The sequence below is a fragment of the Scyliorhinus torazame genome, chromosome 7 (genome assembly GCF_047496885.1).
Source record: "Scyliorhinus torazame isolate Kashiwa2021f chromosome 7, sScyTor2.1, whole genome shotgun sequence".
NCBI lineage: Eukaryota > Metazoa > Chordata > Chondrichthyes > Carcharhiniformes > Scyliorhinidae > Scyliorhinus > Scyliorhinus torazame.
This window is the reverse complement of record NC_092713.1, coordinates 125,973,105-125,999,828: the sequence shown is the minus strand read 5'-3', so window position 1 is coordinate 125,999,828 and position 26,724 is coordinate 125,973,105. Positions and strand designations below refer to the sequence as shown.

General features: G+C 45.9%; 1 protein-coding gene across 3 annotated transcripts in view; it reads right to left on the bottom strand.

Annotated features, from left to right (window-relative positions):
• Positions 1–26,724, bottom strand: part of dennd1b (DENN/MADD domain containing 1B) — a 415,175-nt gene that overhangs the window by 277,975 nt on the left and 110,476 nt on the right. For all 3 annotated transcript variants that reach the window (XM_072511469.1, XM_072511470.1, XM_072511471.1), the window contains exon 3: positions 16,061–16,104. In XM_072511469.1, coding sequence (XP_072367570.1) covers positions 16,061–16,104 — 44 coding nt within the window. The remainder of the gene's footprint in view (positions 1–16,060; positions 16,105–26,724) is intronic.

Genomic DNA, 26,724 nt, shown 5'->3' with positions numbered 1-26,724 from the left:
GTACTCCTGCTCCTAGTTCTTATGTTCTTAGAAATCTTGGCATGCTGTCCCCCTCACAGCCAAGTTTCACTTCCACCTCCACAACAGTGCTCACCTATTACTGAAACCTTTATGCTTCTTGTCAGCATCTCTGGTTGATTTCACCAATGTTCATCTTGCTCAAATTCCAATTTTCCCTGAACGCCAACATATTGAAACTACAATATTTTGTAATGCATTTCAATTCACTTGTCCATCCCTGTTCCTGGTGAACAACGCCGGCTCCCTGATCCCAAGGAATGAAATTTAAAACCTGGTCTGCAGCAGACTAGCCTCTCTCCCATTTCGACAACCCCATTCAGGTTCCACTCCTTTCTACAGTCCACTTGACATTTGAAAGCTTACACATTAAAAACTTTCAGAAAAAAAGAATCATTTTTAGGAACCTCCAGGTCATATTCCCAATCTCCAGCTACATTGCTCAGCATTCAGACCCTTGTCTTGTTTCTCTCCTCCCTTTGAAAGCATCTTGGGATGTTTCCAATGTTAAACACACTACAGAAACGCAAGGGTTACATTGTTGTAAAATCAGAATGCTTAAAATTAGAACATAATGTAACAGAAATGACTGAAATGTCACTTAGTAATACAAGTTACTCACATGAAAACCATGAAAAAATGGGAAAGGATCACTTCCAAATAAGATAATACATTTTCTAGCTTATTTTCTTGCCTACATTAAGAACAGATCTCATTCCACATCAAAACCTCAAGCAAAAAAACATTTCTATGGTGCTCAGTATGCATTAGAGAAGCATTACAGGAGAGTTTTAAAGGGCAAGTGGTCATGGAGCCAAGGGGAACAAAATGGCAGTTAAAGTGAAAGTTCTTAAGGCTACTCTTGAATGGGGGACAAGACAAAATTCATGAAATAGGGGAAGGATGGTCATCAATAGTTGAACAGAGAGAGAGAGAGAGAGAGAGACCAAAGAGGGGATGGTGCACACAGGGACATGTGGTCAAAAGAGAACAAGATGGAGAGAGGTTCCGGCTACGGAATGAAATTGAGACCATCAGTGCTATCATGTTTCCTACATTACAACTGTGACTACATTTCAAAAGGACTTAAATGCCCACAAGGCACTTTGGGACATTGAGATCATAAAAGGCACCATAAAAATGAATGCCTTTCTTTTTTTTTTTTTTTTAAATCAATTCTGTGGGCCACAGGAAACCAGTACAGCTTCGGGACAACACGGGCGATGAGGATATGGACCAAAGTGTGGTCAGAACATAGCCTGCAGCACAAAATGTAGCTCACTCTGCTGGTTCTGACAGCAATTTTCTTCTTTTTTTAAACCAAAGCAGAAGCTTGCTCATAACTGTAAATCTGCTGTCGACTTTTGTTTCCCTAAACATTTTGGAGCTTCCTCCATGATAAGTGAGAAGGAAACTATTCCACTACCTGAACAGTTGAAGGGCTGTTTATGCTCGCATGGAAATAAAAAGAATTAACCTTGGACTCTGATTGAAAAACATGCCTCATGACACAGTGGAAACTGCAGTATCAGATGTGAATAAAATGGAATTCAACATTTTGCAGCTTTCCTTTTAATTTAAAAAGTATGCATAAAAAACTTTTCAAACCGAAATTAAATGAGTTTCGATTGAGAATTTTCTCAGTGCTATGTCATTAAGTAGCAATGAAAATTCTTCACCATTTGTATACATGGAAGCAAGGTGTATATTCTAGCATGAAATTGAGACCATCGATCTTATCATGTTTCCTACATTATGACTGTGACTACATTTCAAAACACTTGTGACAAAGGCTTTTTCGCAATCCATTTAACTTTATTTACTGTTGAAATCACCAATTTCTGTAACCAAAGTGTGAGTATGAAAACCTAATTTAAAAGAACCAGATTTTGAGATATCCTACAAGGCTCTCAAGATTTGAAGTGATTTGTGATGCTAAGATAGACTGAGACTCAGAGGGTAAAGTCAAATCCATGAGGATAAAGCTTCTTAATTCTATGCTGATACTCAAACAATGGGCGTTCCAGTCACCGAGACTGAGTAAGCTTTGTTTTTGGTTGAATTTTGTTCTGTTCCAGCTCCATCTTATTCATGCCGTGGTTACCTCTAAAGCACTCTCAGCTGGCCTCCCACATTCTGCCCCCCCACAAATTTGAGGTAATCCAAAATTCTGCTGGCGTGTCTTAATTCACGGCAAGTCACATTCACCTATCGCCTCATTACTCATCAATCTATGCTGGCTCCCAATCGAGCAACACCTTGATTTTAAAAACCTGATCCTTGTTAAATCCCTGCATTATATAACTCCTCCCTATCTCTATAAACGCCTCCAGCCCTACAACCCTGGGGGATATCTGTGCTCCTCTAATTTTTGTGTCTTGAATATCACTGATTTGAATTACTCCATCATTGGTGTTATGCTTTCAACTGCTAGACCCAAGCTCTAGAATTCTCTCCATATACCTCTTCAATTCTCTATCTCTCTTTCTTGCTTTAAGATGCTGCTCCAAATGTACCTGTTTGATCAAGCTTTTGGCCATCAGCCCTAATATTGTCATACGCAGTTCAGTATCTAATTTTGCTTTCAATGGTCCTGTGAAGCAGAATCACATAAAAATTCAGTTTAGAAGAGGCCCTTCAGTCCATTGAGTCTGCACTGACACATGAAAAACTCCTGACCTACCTACCTAATTCAATTAGTTAGCGCTTGGCAATAGCCTTGAATGTTATGACATGCCAAGTATTCATCCAGGTACTTTTTAAAGGATGGGAGGCAACCCACCTCTGCCGCCATCCCAGGCAGTGTATCCCAGACTGTCACCACCCTCTGAGTAAAAATGTTTTTCCTCAAATCCCCTCGAAACCTTCGGCCCCTCACCCTGACTTATGTCCTCCCGCGACTGTCCCTTCAACTAAGGGGAACAGCGGCTCCCTATCCACCCGTTCCATGCCTATCATAATCTTGTACATCTCGATCAGATCGGCCCTCGGTTTTCTCTGCTGCAAAGAAAACAATCCAAGCCTATCCAACCTCCCTTATAAATCTTCCAACCCAGGCAACATCCTGGTAAATCTTCTCTGCACCACTCCAGTGCAATCACATCATTCCTATAATGTGGCCAGCAGAATTGAACACAGTACTTCAGCTGTGGCCTCACCAAAGTTTTATACAACTTCATTATGACCTCCCTGCTTTTGTAATCTCTGCCTCAACTGATAAAGGCAAATGTCCCATGTGCCTTTTTCACCATCCTATTAACATGTCCTCCCGCCTTCAGAGATTTTTGGACAAACATGCCAAGGCCCATTTATTCCTTGGAACCACACTGTATTGATATTAATAGGCATGCTGGTGCTATCTCGAAGTAGCTCATGCTGGGATATGGTGCTATTACTACCAACAGACCTTCTAAAATATATTTTATTCAAGATTTTTTGACCAAACATAACAGTACGTAGTGTTTCTTTTAAACAACAATAAAGCAATATAAATAACAGTGGCCAGTTTTAAACAAATAAATAAATAATATATGAACAGAAACAAAAACCAAACTAAATGGCAACTGCCTTGTCAAAAATAAATACTCTCCAAAGATACAATCCAACAGTCCAATATACATTACCTAAAACAAGTGCCTATACATATACAATAACATCCCTGAGAGTCCGTCCGATTCCTCCCCCCCCCCCCACCCTCCCCCTCCCCCACCCCCTCCCCCTGGGTTGCTGCTGTTGTCTTCTTCTTTTCCATTCCCTCTATCTTTCTGTGAGGTAGTCGACGAACGGTTGCCACCGCCTGGTGAACCCTTGAGCCGAACCCCTTAGTACGAACTTAATCCGTTCTAACTTTATAAACCCTGCCATGTTGTTTATCCAGGTCTCCACACCCGGGGGGTTTGGCTTCCTTCCACATTAACAATATCCTGCGCCGGGCTACTAGGGACGCAAAGGCCAAAACATCAGCCTCTCTCGCCTCCTGCACTCCCGGCTCTTCTGCAACCCCAAATATAGCCAACCCCCAGCTTGGTTCGACCTGGACCCCCACCACCTTCGAAAGCACCTTTTCCACCCCCACCCAAAACCCCTGTAGTGCCGGGCATGACCAGAACATGTGGGTGTGATTCGCTGGGCTTCTCGAGCATCTCGCACACCTATCCTCTATCCCAAAAAATTTACTGAGCCGTGCTCCAGTCATATGCGCCCTATGTAACACCTTAAATTGTATCAGGCTTAGCCTGGCACACGAGGACGATGAGTTTACCCTACGTAGGGCATCAGCCCACAACCCCTCCTCAATCTCCTCCCCCAGCTCTTCTTCCCATTTCCCTTTCAGCTCATCTACCATAATCTCCCCCTCGTCCCTCATTTTCCTATATATGTCCGACACCTTACCATCCCCCACCCATGTCTCTGAGATCACTCTATCCTGCACCTCCTGCGTCGGGAGCTGCGGGAATTCCCTCACCTGTTACCTCGCAAAAGCCCTCAGTTGCATATACCGAAATGCATTCCCTTGGGGCAACCCATATTTTTCTGTCAGCGCTCCCAGACTCGCAAACGTCCCATCTACGAACAGATCTCCCAATTGTGCTACCCCTGCTCTTTGCCATGCTCCAAATCCCCCATCCATTCTCCCCGGAACAAACCTATGGTTATTTCTTATCGGGGACCGCACCGAGGCTCCCGTCTTTCCCCTATGCCGTCTCCACTGCCACCAAATTTTTCAATGTAGCCACCACCACCGGGCTTGTGGTGTATTTCTTCGGTGAGAACGGCAACGGTGCTGTCACCATAGCTTGTAGCCTAGTCTCCCTGCAGGACGCCCTCTCCAATCTCTTCCACGCCGCTCCCTCCTCTTCTCCCATCCACTTACACACCATTGAAATATTTGGTGGCCCAGTAGTACTCAACTTAGGCTCGGTAGTGCCAGCCCCCCCCCCCCCCCCCCCCCTCCCCCCCCGTCCCTATTGCGCTGCAAAATCCCCTCACTCACTCTTGGGGTCTTCCCGGCCCACACAAAACTCATGATACTCTTCTCGATTCTTTTGAAAAAGCCTTCGTGACCACCACGGAAGGCACTTGAAACACAAAGAGGAATCTCGGGAGGACCACCATCTTAACCGCCTGCACCCTCCTTGCCAGTGACAGGGATACCATGTCCCATCTCTTTGAAATCCTCCTCCATTTGTTCACCAACCGCTTTAAATTTAACCTATGCAATGTGCTCACAATTCTTGGCTATCTGGATCCCTAAGTACCGAAAGTCCCTTGTTAACCTTCCTCAACGGTAAATCCTCTATTTCTCTGCTCTGCTCCCCTGGATGCACCACAAACAACTCACTTTTCCCCATGTTCAATTTATACCCTTGAAAAATCCCCAAACTCCCCAAGTATCCGCATTATCTCTGGCATCCCCTCCGCCGGGTCCGCCACATATAGCAACAAATCATCCGCATACAGAGATACCCGGTGTTCTTCTCCTCCCCTGAGTACTCCCCTCCACTTCCTGGAACCCCTCAATGCTATGGCCAGGGGCTCAATCGCCAGTGCAAACAATAACAGGGACAGAGGACATCCCTGCCCTCGTCCCTCTATGGAGCCGAAAATAATCAGACCCACGTCCATTCGTGACACGCTCGCCATCGGGGCCCTATACAGCAACTGTACCCATCTGATATACCCATCTCAAAGCCAATCTCTTCAGCACCTCCCACAAATAATCCCCTCTCCACTCTATCAAATGCTTTCTCGGCATCCATCGCCACCACTATCTCCGCTTCCCCCTCTGGTGGGGGCATCATCATTACCCTAGCAGCCTCCCGTATATTTGTATTCAGCTGTCTCCCCTTCACAAACCCAGTTTGGTCCTCATGAACCACCCCCAGGACACAATCCTCTATCCTCGTTGCCATTACCTTGGCCAGAATCTTAGCGTCCACATTCAGGAGGGAATAGGGCCTATAGGACCCGCATTGCAGCGGGTCTTTTTCCTTCTTTAGGAGGAGCGATATCGTTGCCTCTGACATAGTCGGGGGCAGCTGCCCCCTTTCCCTCGCCTCATTAAAGGTTCTCATCAGTAGCGGGGGCCAGCAAGTCCATATATTTCCTATAGAATTCAACTTGGAATCCGTCTGGTCCCGGGGGCCTTCCCCGCCTGCATGCTCCCAATCCCTTTCACTACTTCCTCCGTCTCAATCTGTGCTCCCCAGTCCCGCCCTCCTCCTGCTCCTCCACCTTAGGAAATTCCAGCTTGATCCAGAAAGCACATCATTCTCTCCTTCCCATCCAGGGGCTGAGCTTCAAATAATCTTTCATAAAATGCCTTGAACACTCCCATTCACTCTCTCCACTCCCCGCTCCATCTCTACCCTCCTCATCTCTCACCCCCCCCCTATCTCCCTCGCTGCTCCCCTTTTCCTCAGTTGGTGGGCCAGCAACCTGCTCGCCTTCTCCCATATTCGTACTGTACACCCTGTGCCTTCCTCCATTGTGCCTCTGCATTACCCGTAGTCAACAAGTCAAATTCTACATGTAGTCTTTGCCTTTCCCTGTACAGTCCCTCCTCCGGTGCCTCCGCATATTGTCTGTCCACGCCTCAGAAGTTCTTTCAACAACCGCTCCCTTTCCCTGCCCTCCTGCTTTCCTTTATGTGCCCTAATAGATATCAGCTCCCCTCTAACCACTGTCTTCAGTGCCTCCCAGACCACTCCCACCTGGACCTCCCCATTATCATTGAGTTCCAAGTACCTTTCAATACACCTCCTCACCCCTTAAACACACCCCCTCACCTGCCAATAATCCCATGTCCGACTTCCGGGTGCGGCGATGACCAGCTGAGTCGCACATTTCGGCAGCTCCCGGTGAAACGGACTTTTGGGCTCTTGATAGGAGCCCCAACGGGGCAATTTTGACGGCCTAAAAACACTGTGCGGTAAACCAGAAGGGAATCCCCCCTGGATACGGATGGAAAAAGCCGGATTGCAGTGGATCCTTTAGAACAGCGGCAAGGAAGGCAAGCAAAAACCAAGATGGCGTCGGAAGGTGGCAGTTTAACATGGGGCCCTGAACAACAAGAGTTCTTGAAATGCTGTGTGGAAGAGCTCAAAAAGGAAATGAAGAAAGAGCTGTTGGCACCGATACTACAGGCGATCGAAGGGCTAAAGGAGGAACAAAAGACCCAGGAGCGGGAGCTTCGGGTCGTGAAGGCAAAGGCAGCCGAGAATGAGGACGACATACAGGGCCTGGTGGTGAAGACGGAGACGCATGAGGCACATCAGAAACGATGTGTGGAAAGGTTGGAGGCACTGGAGAACAACGCAAGGAGGAACAACCTGAGGATTCTTGGTCTTCCTGAAGGTGTGGAGGGAGCGGACGTCGGGGCATATGTGAGCACGATGCTGCACTCGTTAATGGGAGCGGAGGCCCCGGTGGGTCCGTTGGAGGTGGAGGGAGCATACCGAGTGATGGCGCGAGGGCCGAGAGCAGGAGAAATTCCCAGAGCCATAGTGGTGAGATTCCTCCGTTTTAAGGATAGAGAAATGGTCCTTAGATGGGCAAAGAAAACTCGGAGCAGTAAATGGGAGAACGCGGTGATCCGCGTTTATCAAGACTGGAGTGCGGAGGTGGCGAGAAGGAGGGCGAGCTTTAATCGGGCCAAGACGGTGCTTCATAAAAAGAAGATAAAATTTGGAATGCTGCAACCGGCAAGACTGTGCGTCACATATCGAGGGAGGCACCACTACTTTGAGACGGCGGATGAAGCGGTGGACTTTTATTGTGGAAGAAAAACTGGAATGAGCGGGTTATTAAAAGAACGTTTGAACAGGGTGGTGGGGCGAATGTGGGGGGCAAAGAGGGGGGTTAAAAAGGGGGGAAAGAGGAGTTTTATGTACTAATCCTGCGATGTGGTAACTTTTCTCTCTCCCACAGGAGGTGATGGGGGGAGGGGGGGAGGTGGAGGAGATGGGGCGTTGGCCATTGGGGGCGGGGCCAAGGGAGAAGCGCGGGCTTGGTTCCTGCGCTATGATAATCATGGCGGGAATAGAGAAGCAGGAAGGAGGGGGCGTCGCACGGTGCGGAGCCGAGATCACGGGGGAAGCCGAGGTCGGCCAGAGTTTGCTGACTTCTGGGAGCAACATGGGGGGAGTAATTACGCTAGCGGGGGATCTAGCGGGGGGGGGGGGGGGGGGTGGGAGGGGGGAATTACTGGGTTGCTGCTGCTGTGGAGAGGGGGGAGCTGGTATGGGAGGGGATGGGCGGGGGGGCACCGCCTGGGGGAGATACAGCTGCGTGGGAACCGGGTGAGGAGCTGGAAAAAGGTGATGGCTAAATCGACAAGGGGGGGGGGGGTGGGGGGGGGGGGGGTAGGAAGCCCCCCAACCCGGCTGATCACGTGGAACGCAAGAGGGCTGAACGGGCCGATAAAGAGGGCATGGGTACTCGCACACCGAAAGAAACTTAAGGCAGATGTGGTTATGTTACAGGAAACGCACCTGAAACTGATAGACCAGGTTAGGCTATGCAAAGGATGGGTGGGGCAGGTGTTCCATTCGGGGCTAGATGCGAAAAACAGGGGGGGTGGCTATATTAGTGGGAAGCGGGTAATGTTCGAGGCAAAGACTATAGTGGCGGATAACGGGGGCAGATACGTGATGGTGAGTGGCAAACTACAGGGGGAGACGGTGGTTTTGGTAAACGTATATGCCCCGAACTGGGATGATGCCAATTTTATGAGGCGGATGCTAGGACGCATTCCGGACCTCGAGATGGAAAGCTGATAATGGGGGGAGATTTTAATACGGTGTTGGAACCAGGGCTGGATAGGTCGAAGTCCAGGACTGGAAGGAGGCCGGCAGCAGCCAAGGTACTTAAAGATTTTAGGGAGCAGATGGGAGGTGTAGACCCGTGGAGATTTAGCAGACCTAGGAGTAAGGAGTTCTCGTTTTTCTCCTATGTCCATAAAGTCTACTCGCGAATAGACTTTTTTGTGCTGGAAGGGCATTGATCCCGAAGGTGAGGGGAACGGAGTATACGGCTATAGCCATTTCGGATCACGCTCCACACTGGGTAGACTTGGAGATAGGGGAGGAAACAGGAGGGCGCCCACCCTGGAGAATGGACATGGGACTAATGGCAGATGAGGGGGTGTGTCTAAGGGTGAGGGGGTGCATTGAAAAGTACTTGGAACTCAATGATAATGGGGAGGTCCAGGTGGGAGTGGTCTGGGAGGCGTTGAAGGCGGTGGTTAGAGGGGAGCTGATATCAATAAGGGCACATAAAGGGAAGCAGGAGAGTAAGGAACGGGAGCGGTTGCTGCAAGAACTTTGAGGGTGGACAGACAATATGCGGAAGCACCGGAGGAGGGACTGTACAGGGAAAGGCAAAGGCTACATGTAGAATTTGACTTGCTGACTACGGGCACTGCAGAGGCACAATGGAGGAAGGCACAGGGTATACAGTACGAATATGGGGAGAAGGCAAGCAGGTTGCTGGCACACCAATTGAGGAAAAGGGGAGCAGCGAGGGAAATAGGGGGAGTGAGGGATGAGGAAGGAGAGATGGAGCGGGGAGCGGAGAGAGTGAATGGAGTGTTCAAGACATTTTATAAAAAATTATATGAAGCTCAACCCCCGGATGGGAGAGAGAGAATGATGGGCTTCTTGGATCGGTTGGAATTTCCCAAGGTGGAAGAGCAGAAAGGGTGGGACTGGGAGCACAGATCGAGGTAGAAGAAGTGGTGAAAGGAATTTGGAGCATGCAGGCGGAAAGGCCCCGGGACCGGATGGATTCCCAGTCGAATTCTATAGAAAATATGTGGACTTGCTCGTCCCGGTATTGACGAGGACCTTTAATGAGGCAAAGAAAGGGGACAACTGCCCCGACTATGTCTGAAGCAACGATATCGCTTCTCTTAAAGAAGGAAAAGGACCCGCTGCAATGCGGGTCCTATAGACCTATTTCCCTCCTAAATGTAGATGCCAAGATCCTGGCCAAGGTAATGGCAATGAGAATAGAGGAATGTGTCCCAGGGGTGGTCCACGAGGACCAAACTGGGTTTGTGAAGGGGAGACAGCTGAACACGAATATACGGAGACTGTTAGGGGTAATGATGATGGCCCCACCAGAGGGGAAACGGAGATAGTAGTGGCGATGGATGCCGAGAAAGCATTTGATAGAGTGGAGTGGGATTATTTGTGGGAGGTGTTGAGGAGATTTGGTTTTGGAGAGGGGTATGTTAGATGGGTGCAGCTGTTGTATAGGGCCCCAATGGCGAGCGTGGTCACGAATGGACGGAGATCTGCATATTTTCGGCTCCATAGAGGGACAAGGCAGGGATGCCCTCTGTCCCCATTATTGTTTGCACTGGCAATTGAGCCCCTGGCGATAGTGTTGAGGGGTTCCAAGAAGTGGAGGGGAGTACTTAGAGGAGGAGAAGAACACCGGGTATCTTTGTATGCGGACGATTTGCTACTATACGTGGCAGACCCGGCGGAGGGGATGCCAGAAATAATGCGGATACTTGGGGAGTTTGGGGATTTTTCAGGGTATAAATTGAACATGGGGAAAAGTGAGTTGTTTGTGGTGCATCCAGGGGAGCAGAGTAGAGAAATAGAGGACCTACCGTTGAGGAAGGTAACAAGGGACTTTCGTTACCTGGGGATCCAGATAGCCAAGAATTGGGGCACATTGCATAGGTTAAATTTAACGCGGTTGGTGGAACAAATGGAGGAGGATTTCAAGAGATGGGATATGGTATCCCTGTCACTGGCAGGGAGGGTGCAGGCGGTTAAGATGGTGGTCCTCCCGAGATTCCTCTTTGTGTTTCAGTGCCTCCCGGTGGTGATCACGAAGGCTTTTTTTAAAAGGATTGAAAAGAGCATCATGGGTTTTGTGTGGGCCGGGAAGACCTCGAGAGTGAGGAAGGGATTCTTACAGCGTAGCAGGGATAGGGGGGGGCTGGCACTACCGAGCCTAAGTGAGTATTATTGGGCCGCTAATATTGCAATGGTGAGTAAGTGGATGGGAGAGGAGGAGGGAGCGGCGTGGAAGAGATTAGAGAGGGCGTCCTGTAGGGGGACTAGCCTACAGGCTATGGTGACAGCCCCATTGCCGTTCTCACCGAGGAACTACACCACAAGCCCGGTGGTGGTGGCTACACTGAAGATTTGGGGACAGTGGAGACGGCATAGGGGAAAGACTGGAGCCTTGGGGGGGTCCCCGATAAGAAACAACCATAGGTTTGCCCCGGGGGGAATGGATGGGGGATATGGAATGTGGCAAAGAGCAGGAATAACGCAACTGAAAGATCCGTTTGTGGATGGGAAGTTCGCGAGTCTGGGAGCGCAGACCGAGAAATATGGGTTGCCCCAAGGGAATGCATTCAGGTATATGCAACTGAGGGCTTTTGCGAGGCAACAGGTGAGGGAATTCCCGCAGCTCCTGACACAAGAGGTGCAGGACAGAGTGATCTCAAAGACATGGGTGGGGGATGGTAAGGTGTCAGATATATATAGGGAAATGAGGGACGAAGGGGAGACTATGGTAGATGAACTAAAAGGGAAATGGGAAGAAGAGCTGGGGGAAGAGATCGAGGAGGGGCTGTGGGCAGATGCCCGAAGCAGGGTAAACACGTCGTCCTCGTGTGCCAGGCGAAGCCTGATTCAGTTTAAGGTATTACACAGGGCGCATATGACTGGAGCACGGCTCAGTAAATTTTTTGAGGTGGAGGATAGGTGTGCGAGGTGCTCGAGAAGCCCAGCGAATCATACCCATATGTTTTGGTCATGCCCGACACTACCGGGGTTTTGGATGGGGGTGACAAAGGTGCTTTCAAAAGTAGTAGGGGTCCGGGTCGAACCAAGCTGGGGGTTGGCTATATTTGGGGTTGCACAAGAGCCGGGAGTGCAGGAGGCGAGAGAGGCCGATGTTTTGGCCTTTGCGTGCCTAGTAGCCCGGCGCAGGATATTGCTAATGTGGAAAGAAGCCAAGCCCCCGGGGGTGGAGACCTGGATAAATGACATGGCGGGGTTTATAAAGCTGGAGCGGATTAAGTTCGTCCTAAGGGGGTCGGCTCAAGGGTTCACCAGGCGGTGGCAACCGTTCGTCGAATACCTCGCAGAAAGATAGATGGAATGGAAAAAAGAAGGCAGCAGCAGCAGCCCAGGATCGGGGGGGGGGGGGGGGGGGGGCAGAAGGACTCTCAGGGTTGTTAATATATACTGTATAATATGTATAGGTCGTTGCTACAGATAATTATATATTGGACTGTTAAATTATATTTTTGGAGAGTGTTACTTGTGATAAGGCAGTTGCCAATTAGGGTTAGTTTTCATTTTTGTTATTTATTATTGATTCATTTTTTGTTTATAAAATAGGTCATTGTTATTTGTGTTGTTATAATATTGTGTAAAGGATGCACAATGTACTGTGTTGGTTGACCAAAAATTTTCAATAAAATATTTATTAAAAAAAAATAATCCCATGTCCATTCTCCAGGGTGGACGCTGTTCTTTTTCCTCCCCCATCTCCAGGTCCACCCAATGTGGAACGTGATCCGAAATAGCTATAGCCGTGTACTCCGTCCCCGTCACCTTCGGGATCAGTGCCCTTCCCAAAACAAAAAAGTCTATCCGTGAATAAACTTTGTGGACATAGGAGAAAAACGAAAACTCCTTACTCCTAGGTCTACTAAATCTCCAGGGGTCTACTCCTCCCATCTGCTCCATAAAGTCCTTAAGCACCCTAGCTGCAGCCGGCCTCCTTCCGGTCCTGGACCTCGATCTGTCCAGCCCTGGGTCCAGCACCGTATTAAAATCTCCACCCATTACCAACTTCCCCACCTCTAGGTCCGGGATACGTCCTAACATACGCCTCATAAAGTTGGCATCATCCCAGTTCGGGGCATATACGTTCACTAAGACAACCGCCTCCCCTTGCAATTTGCCACTCACCATCGCGTATCTGCCCCCACTATCCGTCACTATGGTCTTTGCCTCAAACATTACCCGCTTCCCCACTAGTATAGCCACCCCCCTGTTTTTTGCATCTAGCCCCGAATGAAACACCTGCCCCACCCATCCTTTGCGTAGTCTGACCTGGTCTATCAGTTTCAGATGCGTCTCCTGCAGCACAACCACATCTGCCTTAAGTTTCTTTCGGTGTGCGAGTACCCGTGCCCTCTTTATCGGCCCGTTCAGCCCTCTCACATTCCACGTGATCAGCCGGGTTGGGGGGCTCTTTACCCCCCCCCCCCTTGTCGACTAGCCATCTCCTTTTTCAATCCAGCTCCTCACCCGGTTCCCACGTAGCCGTATCTCCCCCCAACGGCGCCCTCCCGCCCCGACCACCCCACCCCATACCAGCTCCCCCTTCTCCCCAGCAGCAGCAACCCAGTGAACCCCCCCCCCCGCACCCGCCCCCCGCTAGATCCCTCACTAGCGTAATTGCACCCCCCATGTTGCTCCCAGAAGTCAGCAAACTCTGGCCGACCTCGGCTTCCCCCCGTGACCTCGGCTCCCACTGTACGAGGCCCCCTCCTTCCTGCTTCCCTGTTCACGCCATGATTACCATAGCGCGGGAACAAAGCCCGCCCTTCCCATTTGGCCCCGCCCCCAATGGCCGGCGCCCCCAGCTCCTCATCCTCCCTCCCCCCCTCCCCCACGACATGGGGAAGAGAGAAAAGTTACAGAGTCGCAGGATTACCAACTTGGGAAATCATCTCTTCCCCCTTTTCCCCCCCTCTTCACCCCATATATTCGCCCCACCACTTTGTCCCAAACGTTCTTTTTCTAGCCCGCTTATTCCAGTTTCTCTTCGACAATAAATGTCCACGCCTCTTCTGCCGTTTCAAAGTAGTGGTGTTTCCCTTGATGTGTGACCCGCAGTCTTGCCGGCTGAAGCATTCCAAATTTAGCCTTCCTTTTGTGGAGCACCGCCTTGGCCCGATTAAAACTTGCCCTCCTTCTCGCCACCTCCGCACTCCAATCTTGATATACGCGGATCACCGCGTTCTCCCACTTACTGCTCCGAGTTTTCTTTGCCCATCTGAGGACCATCTCTCTGTCCTTGTATCGGAGAAATCTCACCACTATGGCTCGAGGAATTTCTCCAGCCCTCGGTCTTCGCGCCATAACTCGATAGGCTCCCTCCACCTCCAACGGGCCCGTCGGGGCCTCCGATCCCATTAACGAGTGCAGCATCGTGCTCACATATGCCCCGACGTCCGCCCCTTCTGTACCTTCGGGAAGACCAAGAACCCTTAAATTCTTCCTCCTCGCATTATTCTCCAGCACCTCCAGCCTTTCCGCAAACCTTTTGTGTTGTGCATCGTGCATCTCTGTCTTCACCACCAGGCCCTGTATGTCGTCCTCATTCTCAGCAGCCTTTGCCTTCACGACCCGAAGCTCCTGCTCCTGGGTCTTTTGCTCCTCCTTTAGCCCGTCAATCGCCTGTAATATCGGGGCCAACAGCTCCTTCTTCATCTCCTTTTTAAGTTCTTCCACGCAACGCCGCAGGAACTCTTGTTGGTCAGGGCCCCGTATTAAACTGCCTCCTTCCGATGCCATCTTGCTTTGTGCTTGCCTTCCTTGCCGCTGCTCTAGAGGATCCACCGCAATCCGGCCACCTTCCTCTCCTTTTTCCATCCGTGTCCAGGGGAGATTCCCTTCTGGTTTACCGCACAGTGTTTTTAGCCGTTACAATTGCCATTGGGGCTCCTATCCAGAGCCCAAAAGTCCTTTCCACCGGGAGCTGCCGAAACGTGCGACTTAGCTGGTCATCGCCGCACCCGGAAGTCCCAACAGACCTTTTAAAGAGTCACCATTCTTTATACGCAGGCTTGAACAATAAGTGGTGGTGGGTTATTTGATGAAAACGTTAATTTTATCAACAAGAATAAAAAAGGTGCTTTGACAGAGGTAGAGGGTACAACACTCTTAGACTTCTCTATAATAAGCTACCCCTTTATTTACAGATGATTTTCAGCCAGTACGGACTGGTCTCTATATAGCACAGATGCACAAAATCAGTAAAGAAGCTAGCGGAGCGGTACAACTGAAAATTTAAATGGCCAGTGGAATGTTAGCCTTCATTTCAAAGTGTCTGAAATACAAAGGAGTGGAAGGTATATTTTGTTTGTACAGAGCTCGGATTCGATGACACCAGGAGCACTGCCTCCAGTCCTGGGCACCACATCTCAGGCACGAAACACTGACCTTGGAATGGATGTGGAACAGACTCATAGGCAGGAGTTTAAAGGGTTAAACTATGAGGACAGGTTACGCTTGTACACTCTTGCATATACAAGAAACTTAAGGTGTGAGCCAATTGAAGTGGTTAAGATGAATAAAAAATTTGATAGGCCAGATAGAGAAGAGCTATTCCATCTGATAGGCAAGTCAGGGTTTGTAACCTTCAAATTAAACCTAGGCGGTTCAGCAGTGATGTCTGGGGGTACTTCAAACAAAGGGTCCCTCCCCCAAAAGGTTGCGGAGGTTAAATCAATTGAAAATTTCAAATCGGAGATGCATAGATTTTTGTCAAACAAAGCACTGTAAATTCTATGATGATTCTATGATTCTAAAGGTGGTAACAGGCTTGGGAGAATTACTCCTCTTCCTATCTTGATGTGACCAGGCAATAGAGTTATCCTGCTCTGATAAACAATTTAAGTCTTGCTGCTCCGAATGATATTATTTGTTGTATTTAGAATGACAAAAAAGTTTTCTCCAGTGAGAACACCATCATTTCACTTCATGGCTCACCAACTAAAATTAGGCTGGTCAAAAATGAAGCACGTCTGGAGTGAAATTAAGGGGACCAAGAAAAAAAATGACACTTAAGTACTGAAATCAATATTAAAATAAGTTACCAATCATTAATCAAGCAAAATATTTGAGCTTTTGGAAAAATTGTCAGAGAGTCTGTACTGCAATTGCTTTCGGTTACATCTGGGAGATCTGCTCACTGACTTCATTCATCTCTGCCTTGTCACAGGTACCAACGAATGGGCATTAAATTTAAAAAAGTTAATCATGTTTCAAACCTGGTCTCTGAAGCCCTCTGGGAACTTCCACACAACCACTGGATCTGTAAATAATTGACAGACAGTATTAATCAGCTGTGAAGGAATAAAGCACTGCAGTCAGAGCACATTAATATTAAAATAGCAGCCAGTTTCTACTTCTCAAGCAAGAGCTGAAGCAAACTTTCAAAAATCACTGTACAGTGTTCCTGAATTTCAATGCACAGCACACCAGCATTTGTACATTTAAGGCCTTTTATTAAAGTTTCTCTCAAATATTTTACTGAAATAAACGAGTTTATTCTTCAGTTCAAAGCAAACTTGATTTAATTACAAAAATATGAACATTTAATTAAACACTAATTTTATTCCAGTGAGCCTACAAAGCTGGTTTCAAGGAAATCTTGATTACAGAGTGAAGCAATGCTTTGAACAGAACAAGACCCAAACTCGCAATCAACTTCAACCAAATTAAAATTATCCCCGAATAAAAAGATTACACCAAGAAAGTTGCAGCTTTTCATTTAGAGTTCATCTCACTCGCACACACACACACACACACACACACATTTCTTTTTGGCATCATGACATCAGAATATGTAAACTGACATTCTCAGCAGCTTCTGTGCTATAAACCAAGATTCAGGAAGCACGGCCAAGTCCACTTTTATAGACATAATATTCCAATTTTATTACGTTCACCTCTCTGGGATTAACAAGCGGGTTCACACGTAACATAGCTAGTGATAAAACTGTTGTTTGTTGTCTGGATCACCTGGATATGGAACAACCCGTAGCCCAGAGATGAAATTGTGGTATGGCTCAAGCCAATCTTGACCTTTCATTTTTTTAATGTGGATCCTTGGCTCCATGACGAAAAGAAAGGTGTTGGTTTATGAGGCCAGACACATACCATGGCCTTGAAACAATAGGCCCCAGTCTGTGGTTTGTGGGGCTACATTTATGGCGTCGGTGCAAACTCCAAACATATGCAAGGCTACTGCAAAATGACTGGATATTAATTTGCAAACTGAAAATTGTTTCTATAAAACTGAAAGATCAGAGCAGAACTGGTATTTGAATGCTGCAGTAGAAAGGTTGCTCATGTTCAACAAATTTACAGATATAGAAATTCTAGGGCCCAGTTTAAAAATGTTACTGGTCCTGCAGATATATTACTGTACTGGCCAAATATATAAGCAAATATGAACAGTACTGGAAACCCATCCATCCACACGATCAGCAATAATTAGTAAAAGTTACCAGTGCAAATCATTAATTCATCTTCACAACACCATTGCCAAGACAGATTACCAGAAAACAAAATCACTGCAGCAACCTGTTCTCATGTGACCCATTTTTAAAAACGTACAGGTGGGCCTGCTATCTCACCTCAATGCCACTATTAGCACTTCTTCAGTCCGGAATGCCATCATTTACAGTCTCATGTCCTTGACATATTTGTCAATCTCTCCTTGGCACCGTCGCAGCCGTGACCTTCTATTCTGCCCCACCGCCTCTTGAACTAGATAATTAATTACATTTCTATCATCTTCATTTCTGTAGAAGATTCAAAAGGATTCAAATCGTTGACTTTCTCTCTCTCCATGGATGCTGCCAGAACTGCAGAGTTTATCCAGCATTTTCTGCTTTTATTTTAAAAAATAAATTGATCCCCTCCCCCATTATTCTACAAGAAATTAGATAAAGCAGTGCAACAAGTTGGTTACACAGATAGGATATTAGCTCGTGCCTCATTATATTTACATTATTTCTTCAAATCTCACTAACTTGCAACAGATGCATTCTTTGAAAAAACATCGTAACAAGCCACATTTTCTGAAAAAGTTTCAAAAAGCTGTAGTCCAATTCAAATCCCTTGGCTTTAATCTCCCTATGGGCATTGGCAACGATGGGCCAGGAAATCCAGCCTCTCTTATACAACCAGACATTCGAGAATTTCAAGATGAGCATGGCCATCAGGACCTGGCCGGTATGAAGCTAACAGTCCAAATAAGCTACAATGGCTGACTGCTCGAAATGCTGAATTCAGGTACTAATGTTTTCCTGAATTTTTCTTCCAATTCATCCATTTGCTTCCAGAAGGGGATTCCTTATAAAGAAAAAAACAAAACTCCTTAGCCTAAGGGCCTTTAAGCTACATGAACTACATTGCTAAGTGGTCCTGAGGGATAGACATTATATGTATGGGTTGCATTCTATATCCTGAAACTCAAGCGCAGCAATTCCAGATCACTTGAATTTTAATCTGTTTGATGTTAGCTCTGCAAACATAGGAATAAAATATGGTAGATAAGGTCCTTGAAACAACTACACTTGTATATTAATTGATTACTAAATGATGTTCATTGTTGTGGGCACAATGCACGGATTCATTCATGATATAGACATTTTTTTGCACTCCAAAAGGGCCAAATAGCCACAGCACAGAGTGCTCATCAAGAGTCAGTGTTGGACACATCACTTACAGTTTGAGCTATATTTCACAATGGAAGCATTGAAACGTATATTTAAAATAGATTGTTTATCTAATTAAAGAGTACTTCAGCAGATTTCACCATATGTTTCAAATTGGTGCTGCTTTAATTATGAACAAATGATTGTAAATTGACACTGGTCACATACTACAAACTCAAGAACTAGAACTGCTAAAATTGTTGTTGTTGACAGTTTAATAGACCTGGTTAATTGCACCGAGTTTTATTTCAACACCCATGGGTTAAAATGTGGTGCCAGAATATGCACCCATTGTAAAATTTAAATGCCTTGTAAAACACCCATAATTTCAAACACTAATGGAAATAAGTTACTCTTGCCTTCTCAAGTAGAAGTTATATTTGTTAAAGCAATTTCACTTAATGTCATATGACAAAAGTAAAAGTAAATGATCATTTTATATGAAATGCCTCTGATTAAAGGACGATGTAAAAATGTACATTAACAAGGTGGCATGCAAGCAATTGTGCAAATCTTCATGTGCTTGGTTTAAGACACGCAAAAATAAAAAAATGCCATTTTTCCATAAAAGCAAGCCAATTTCAGAGCGACAAAACAATAAGACATGACAGAAGAAAAAAAATTATCCCACATTTCTCAAACTTATCAATGAGTTTCACATACCATTAAATACCATTAATTTATAGTGAGGCCAATACTATTGGTGTATCAACAAACCAGTTTTGCAATCTTATTACAGTGGGCTTTTGCACGCAAAAATCAATGTCATGAATGACCACTTCATCTGTAATTCTTACATTAAGTACTTCTGAACATTCCAACGACACGACAACACAACAAAGTGCTGATAAATACATGCGCATTCTTTAATTTGTTCTTTGTGTTATTTTGAGGGAAGAATGTTGCCCAGGATACCAGAATGACTCTGGGAGAACAAGCAAAAAAGCAGATGGTTTAGCATCTCATTAGAAATATGGCACCTCCAGCAATACAACAGCCCCTCAGTATGGCACTAGTGAGCAACCAGATTTTGCACTGAAATCCTGGAGTGTGGCATGAACCCACAACTTTCGTATTCAGGAGACAGAAGTGCTTCTAACTGAACAAATTGACACTTTAGATTAAGATGACTGATACTTGACTGTAGCTCATAAATTGATTATCTCAAGTCCCCAAAGTGATAATGCCTTGCAGCACAACTGATTTGTCATCTGATGTTTTACTGCTATCAGCTTCATAGTTATTTAATCTAAATTGGGTTACTTTTTTTATAAATCAAACACTGCATGCTCACAGTGTGAGATTAAAAGATGCAAACAAAACATTTTAAAATAAACTAGTCAGTGTCCTTCTTGGGATTGCTCATGGAATAAAAGCTACCGGCTGAAAGTTGGTGTGAGCAGCAGCCATTCGTTAGAACTGCACGTGCCCATCGGGTTTATCACAGCATGTTGCTGTCAGTGAGCCATGCAAATAGCGTGATGCCCTCTACAAGGCATCTGGGACCAGTACAAACAGGGCAAACATCGTGCATCTCTTTAACCAGATGAAATGAGCTGCACAGTCTGAACCTTGAGTGTAAATTAGAGTGGGCAGATGCAATTTCAAATCAGGTGTAACAATGATCAAAATCTGAAGAAATAAAATTCCATATATTTTAGAAAGCTAATTTTCAGGTGCCAGATGAGTTTTCAGCAGTAATTAAGACTTTCCACACTATTAAAAGGGCAGTTAGACTGAAATTATTCAACCTACATTTCTAAGGTGAGTTCAGGCCATAGCTACATTAGCACCATTAGCAATTTTGCACAGTTCAATACATTTGAATGAGGAGCCAGATGCAGGGATGCTGTTTCTGCATGGTTTATGGAGTAACTTCCAGATTTCAGGCCTTAACACCGCATGAACACTCTCCAGACTTTGTTCAGGATAGAGAAATTCAGCACTTGGTAGGACAGAATTTAAATATTGCTCAAAAAGAGAGACATGCTGTTGAATCTTTTCATCTTGCACTCATCAGGACAAATACAAGAATGCCACATTTCAAAGGGAACAACAGTGTGTGAGACATGGGGGACTGATTGGTTGGCAAGTCAGCTCCGATTGGGCGAGATGTTGCGATGGCAAATGCCCCAGTCAGCTACTGTCCCCATTCTTTTGTTTATTCACTAAAAGTGGAATGTCTGGGCAAATTCCAAAGTGCAGATTCCTGCGTACAAATATATGCAGCTTCCAGGATGCATACATGAGCAACATCAAGTGCCCAAATGATCATCTCAAACTGGTTGTGTGTGTAATCCTTAGCATACTTGGAGTCAGTAAGTGCTGCCTGTCGAACATTATACATTATGTTCTGGGTTTCTTAAGCACAGTTGTTTGAGTATTGTTTGTACTCTGCCCCAAAGGAATGTGCTGACTGATATGATCCACCAGTTATTGAGACATTTGGCCTACACACCTGGGCATTCCACCAGCACAGACATTCATATGCCACGTTGCTCAATTTTGTGGTCGGCAGAATATCATTTTTCCTTGAGGGCAGCATCCTGTTAATGGAAAACAACACTCAGGTTGTCAGTGCATCGCAGCAGTGCAAAACGGCTAACTCTAATGCTCAACATTTTGATATATTTACTTGAGGAAGACTGGGCAGTTTTCAGATCCAGAATTAAGGGCATAGGCCCATATGTGAGTGTTTATGACACACAGCAAACAATGATCTGGTCAGGACAGCCATTAGACCACAGGATAGCTTTGATGTGCTCTCTTTCGGCGTGAAGCTTATAAATGAGCAAATGATTTGGGCGCTTTTAGGAGTTTGCTGATAAGGTCAACATTATAACATGTGGAACTATAGGAATCCCAACGCAGAGAATGTAGGCTTGTGGTATACAGTATTATCCATTAGCAGATTTCTTAACTAGCATATTGAGGAAAGGGTATTCATTAGACTGCTCTATTTGAAAGGTGAGTGTGGGATGCAGCACATTAGGTTGTGTAAAAAAAATCTTCCATGCAGCTGCAGTTTCAAATTTAACAAACATGTCATTTACATATCGGAAACATGCAAAGCAGCGGAGGTTATGGGTCATTCCATCAAAAATGCATTTCTCTGGAAACTAAAGAAAATGTAAGCAACGGGACCAAGAGGGATACCCATGGCAACACCATCTATTTTGGGTGTACATGGCATCATTAAAGTTGAATTCAACCATGCGAGTTGCTAGGATTCTGTAAGAATCCTCCTGTCCAAACCCTGTTTGTCCCCTATTTTATCCTTTTAATTACTGCCATTTTTGCTATTACAATTTTTGTCCATAGATGATTAATGACTTTAAGGCAAAGCAGTTTATCTGTAATTCGAGCAGAAGCCTGCTTCGGGTTAAACTGTAGATTGACCTGTGACCTTAAGGCAAAGCAGTCTGCAGGAAGCTGTCTGCATTTCAAACCAGCAGATTCCAGAACGATTTGACTGACATCAGTGTTGACTCAGCTTGATGGACTTGGCTGGCGGCCAATGAACTGGCTCAGATTTCGGAGCTTGGCCAACAGCACGTGCCGATTGGTTCTGATTTCTTTGGAATGTATCTCTCTCCAGTAAGACTGGGTTTTATTTCAGTTTTGCTTTGAGTTCACAGCTGGGAACTGCTTCTCTGATTTTCTCTCTCTCAGTGTAAAACACCTCTGAGAGTCCCATGTGGGGCTCTGGGGCGAAATTCTCCTACCCGCCCCGCCACATTTCTGCCCCGACCGGCCGGCGGGAGTCTCCGTAACACCGGCCGGTCAATGGGGTTTCCCATTGTGGGGCAGCCCCACGCCGTCGGGAAACCCCCGGGCGCCGGCAAAACGGAGACTCCCGCCGGCGGAGAATGACGCCCCTGTTCTTTCATCACTCAGGCTGGAGGTCATTTAATGAAACTGGAAACTAATTAAAATGAAAACCTAGGTTGGAGAAAGGGTTGAGGTGAGACAAAGAGTCTTAAAAAACAGGCCCTTGGCTGATCCTTTGTGAAGGCTTGGTTTAATAAAGGTTAAAATGACTCTCCAGAAGAAATCATACTGCCCGGGTGTACTGAATGAATGTTCCTGCCAGAAGACCAACACTAACAGTACACCAGTGGCCTCGATCACTCAGCGGCCTGGCAGGACAGCCTGTTGCAAATTATTCAACGTCAAAAGAAAGGACTCTTCTTTTTTTACCTTAATCCCTTATATTTTCACCTTAATCCCTATTATTTTCACTCCAATCCAGCCTCCCGTACCAGCCTCCCTGAACAGGCGCCGGAATGTGGTGACTCGGGGCTTTTCACAGTAACTTAATTTGAAGCCTACTTGTGACAATAAGCGATTTACATTAATTTAATTTTTCATTCATTTCCAATCAATCATAGCCAACCTGCCAATCAGAACCCTTTTCTCATGCAGTATAAATTGTTGTTTCCTCCGAAGTTTGACATTCTTGCATTTGTCCAGAGGAGTGCAAGACAAGAAGCTTCAACATCATGTTGCTTTTTTCTGGTAATGTCAGAAAAACTGTAGCTCTTTTCAACAGATTTCGCAAAATCCACTCAGGACATCTAAAATGTTAAAACTTTCTACTGGTCACTGAGTTGGTAATGAGGAATCATAAACTGAAGACCACCATAAGAACAAGAGGACAGGGAGGCAGGGTTGCTTTTTACCCATCTCAAGGGCAATTAAGGATGAGCAAGAAAGGCCGGCCTAGCCAGTGGCGTTCACATTACATGACTAAATAAAAAATAAATGTGGGAAACCTGAACGGCAGGTGTTAACTCAGCCATATAATCAGTGCTTCTAACTGGCATTACTTGAACTCAAGATCTCAGAGCATGAGATAGACATGGAGACAATCTGAAATAGTCAGAAAGGGAGCATTCACACATGAATGCAGTTGTTGTGCTTTTCTCCATGGAACCTTGGTATTTCTCCCCACTAATACCATGACCCCTCACCCCACTTCCTTACCAGAACGTCATCCAGCTCCATTGCAATCACGTCTGTCCACCACCATGCCAGTGCTCCCACAGCTCAATCCGATTCCCACCACCTCTATTTTCCCCAACCATACCAAATCACATCACCCCCTCCCTCAATACTGCTGCATTCCTCAAATTGACTGAAAAGGTGGAATATCCCACCCACCATTTTAATATTTTTTAATATCGGTCCGACAGATAATAATCATTAGTACTGACTTTTGTCGACATTTCATAATAAAGGGCAGCACGGTAGCACAGTGGTTAGCACAGTTGCTTATCAGCTCCAGGGTTCCAGGTTTGACTCCCGGCTTGGGTCACTGCCTGTGCAGAGCCTGTATGTTCTCCCTGTGTCTGCGTGTGTTTCCTCCGGATGCTCCGGTTTCCTCCCACAGTCCAAAGATGTGCAAGTTAGGTGGATTGGCCATGATAAATTGTCCTTAGTGCCAAAAAAAAGGCTAGGTGGGGTTACTGGGATAGGGTGGAGGCATGGGTTTAAGTAGGGTGCTCTTTCCAAAGGCCTGTGCAGACTCGATGGGCCGAATGGCCTCCTTCTGCACTGTAAATTCTATGATAATTTCAGACAGAAAATAATGCCAGAACTCCCATAATCCTTTGCAACCAACATCACCTCACAGCTGCACAGTTGCCCAGAAGAACCTGTGAAAACCAAATCTTTACAGGGCCTGCACACTTAAATGAACAGGCATTGCACAACAACAAAAAGAGAGAGAACATTGCTTGTAATAAATTGAAAATATATATATCACTATAAATTTGGTGGCTGATTGAAGTAGCACATTCTTTGAGCAATGGAGTTGGAGAGCTGCTAACAATGATACCAGAGAAACAGTGGAACAATACTAAAGTTTAAACTTCCTGGACATGATACCAGAATGCAACACAGGGAATACCCACAACTCAACAGCCATGCACCAAAAACGAGCAGGACAGAAAAGATTAAAATTAGAGAAACAGTACTAGTTTTACCACGTATTTTTGCAACTGGCTAGCTGATGTCACAACCAAGAAACTATAAATTTTAATGCAACAAACATTTAAAAAGTTGTAATTAGGAGAAGGGTGCACTGAACCTCACTGATGAGGCTTCTCAGGACAGGCAATAAGCATTGGTTGTGAGGGTGTTCATTATTACGGGACTTGAAGATTTCCAGCATTAGAAAAATTATGAAATAACCAATTTGAATTGGACATCATTTTATTTTACTCAAACTACACAGTGTTGATTGCTTCACACTAATTGTGCTTTTCTCAATGCAAACAGATTGGTAATAATGATGAAGCTCCGTACAGCTGCAGTTACTTTTCAAAACTCATCGAGAAAAGGAATAGCTGGTTACGTATCTTCTGCCCGTTTGTCATCAAAAACTTCACCCTATACCTGACTCAATGCCAGAAAATTTCATCGATTGAATCATAATTTCCAAGTGAGATTTTAAGACTGCGTATTTTGCTTTTAATTTCATGACAAAGCCGTGGGGTTTCATTAGAAGCTGGCTTCGCCATAGTGAAGTTGTACTGCAGTTCTAGTTGGCCAAACACATCAAATTTCCCAACTCCTATTGACAATACCGAGAGTTACGCTCCCTGATGCCCAATCTCTCAGATTTGTCAGAGACCTCTCCCCGACTTTGATATATTGATAACCATCACATCCTAACTCTTGAAAAGCGTGAATAAACCCCTGCCAACAATCCTTATAGGACACCTGGTTACATACATACAAAATGTAGCACAAACATCAGAAATATTGGAAGTTAATTTTATCTGGTCTAGTTTGTGCTGATACACATCATTGTTAAAACTCATTAGTAAGATCCTGTTAAATCCAGTAAACAGATTAGTGTAAATGAGATCATTTAGCTGCAATATGTGCTGCATGAATATGATGCCAAGTGACTTATCCCTTGTATTTGTTTGCTCTCCCTCCACATAAAGAGATGAAATTGCAGACAAAGTCAAGAAATCTGTTGTAAATTGAAAATGCTTTTCGTTGCTATCTGCAGCCAGATCAGAATTTCAACAACAACGTATATTTGTATAGTGTCTTTAACATGATGAAACATCCCAAGTTGCGTCACTGGAGTCTTATTAAACAATGTATGACACTGAGACACATAGGAAACCTTTGACAGGATCTTCCAATGTTGAGGAATGTGGTGAATGTTGAGAAGACCACACTGTTGCACTTTCACACCCATCAGAAGACTTAACCCACATGTGTGCAAGATGTCCAGGAAGTTTAAACTTTAGTATTGTTCCACTGTTCAATCTCAAATGTGACTCAATGCTTAACAGTAGAACTCAACTGGCCACCCCCAACCAAACTCCAATCGCATCCCCTGACCACATCGGCCCGACTACCCATCAACCACAACCAATCTGACTACTCCTACTGACCCCCACCCCCCACAATCTGATGATATGTGATCCACCCCAGTCCCCCAAAAACTCAATCTCACACACCCACTGAAAACCTTCCGCGACTTTGAAAAACTTAACCATACACAGCAGCTGATGTTGTAAAAATGAGGACATGGCCTCTGCGTTGCTCCTCCTTGCTATTCCTTTTCATGGATGACTGCGTTGAGTATTACTGAAGTAATGCAAAAGTAAAGTCTCCATAGGCAGCACGGTAGCGTTGTGGATAGCACAATTGCTTCACAGCTCCAGGATCCCAGGTTCGATTCCGGCTTGGGTCACTGTCTGTGCGGAGTCTCCCCCTGTCTGCGTGGGTTTCCTCCGGGTGCTCCGGTTTCCTCCCACAGTCCAAAGATGTGCTGGTTAGGTGGATTGGCCAGGCTAAATTGCCCTTAGTGTCCAAAATTGCCCTTACTGTTGGGTGGGGTTACTGGGTTATGGGGATAGGGTGGAAGTGTTGACCTTGGGTAGGGTGCTCGTTCCAAGAGCTGGTACAGACTCGATGGGCCGAATGGCCTCCTTCTGCACTGTAAATTCTATGATAGTCCCAGGTGACATAGGCTGCTTTGCCCTTTGAGGGGGAGAGCTAACTGGTGGTGATTTAACCTGAGGATCACCACACCTCAGGCGAGGGGTAAGATTGAGAAGGCAGGGCCTTCATGAATCACCTCAGCCACTATGGGAATTGAACCTGGGCTGTTGGCCTCACTCTGCATCATCAACCAGCTGTCCAGCCAACTACGCTAAACTGGCCGAAGTAGACTGGAC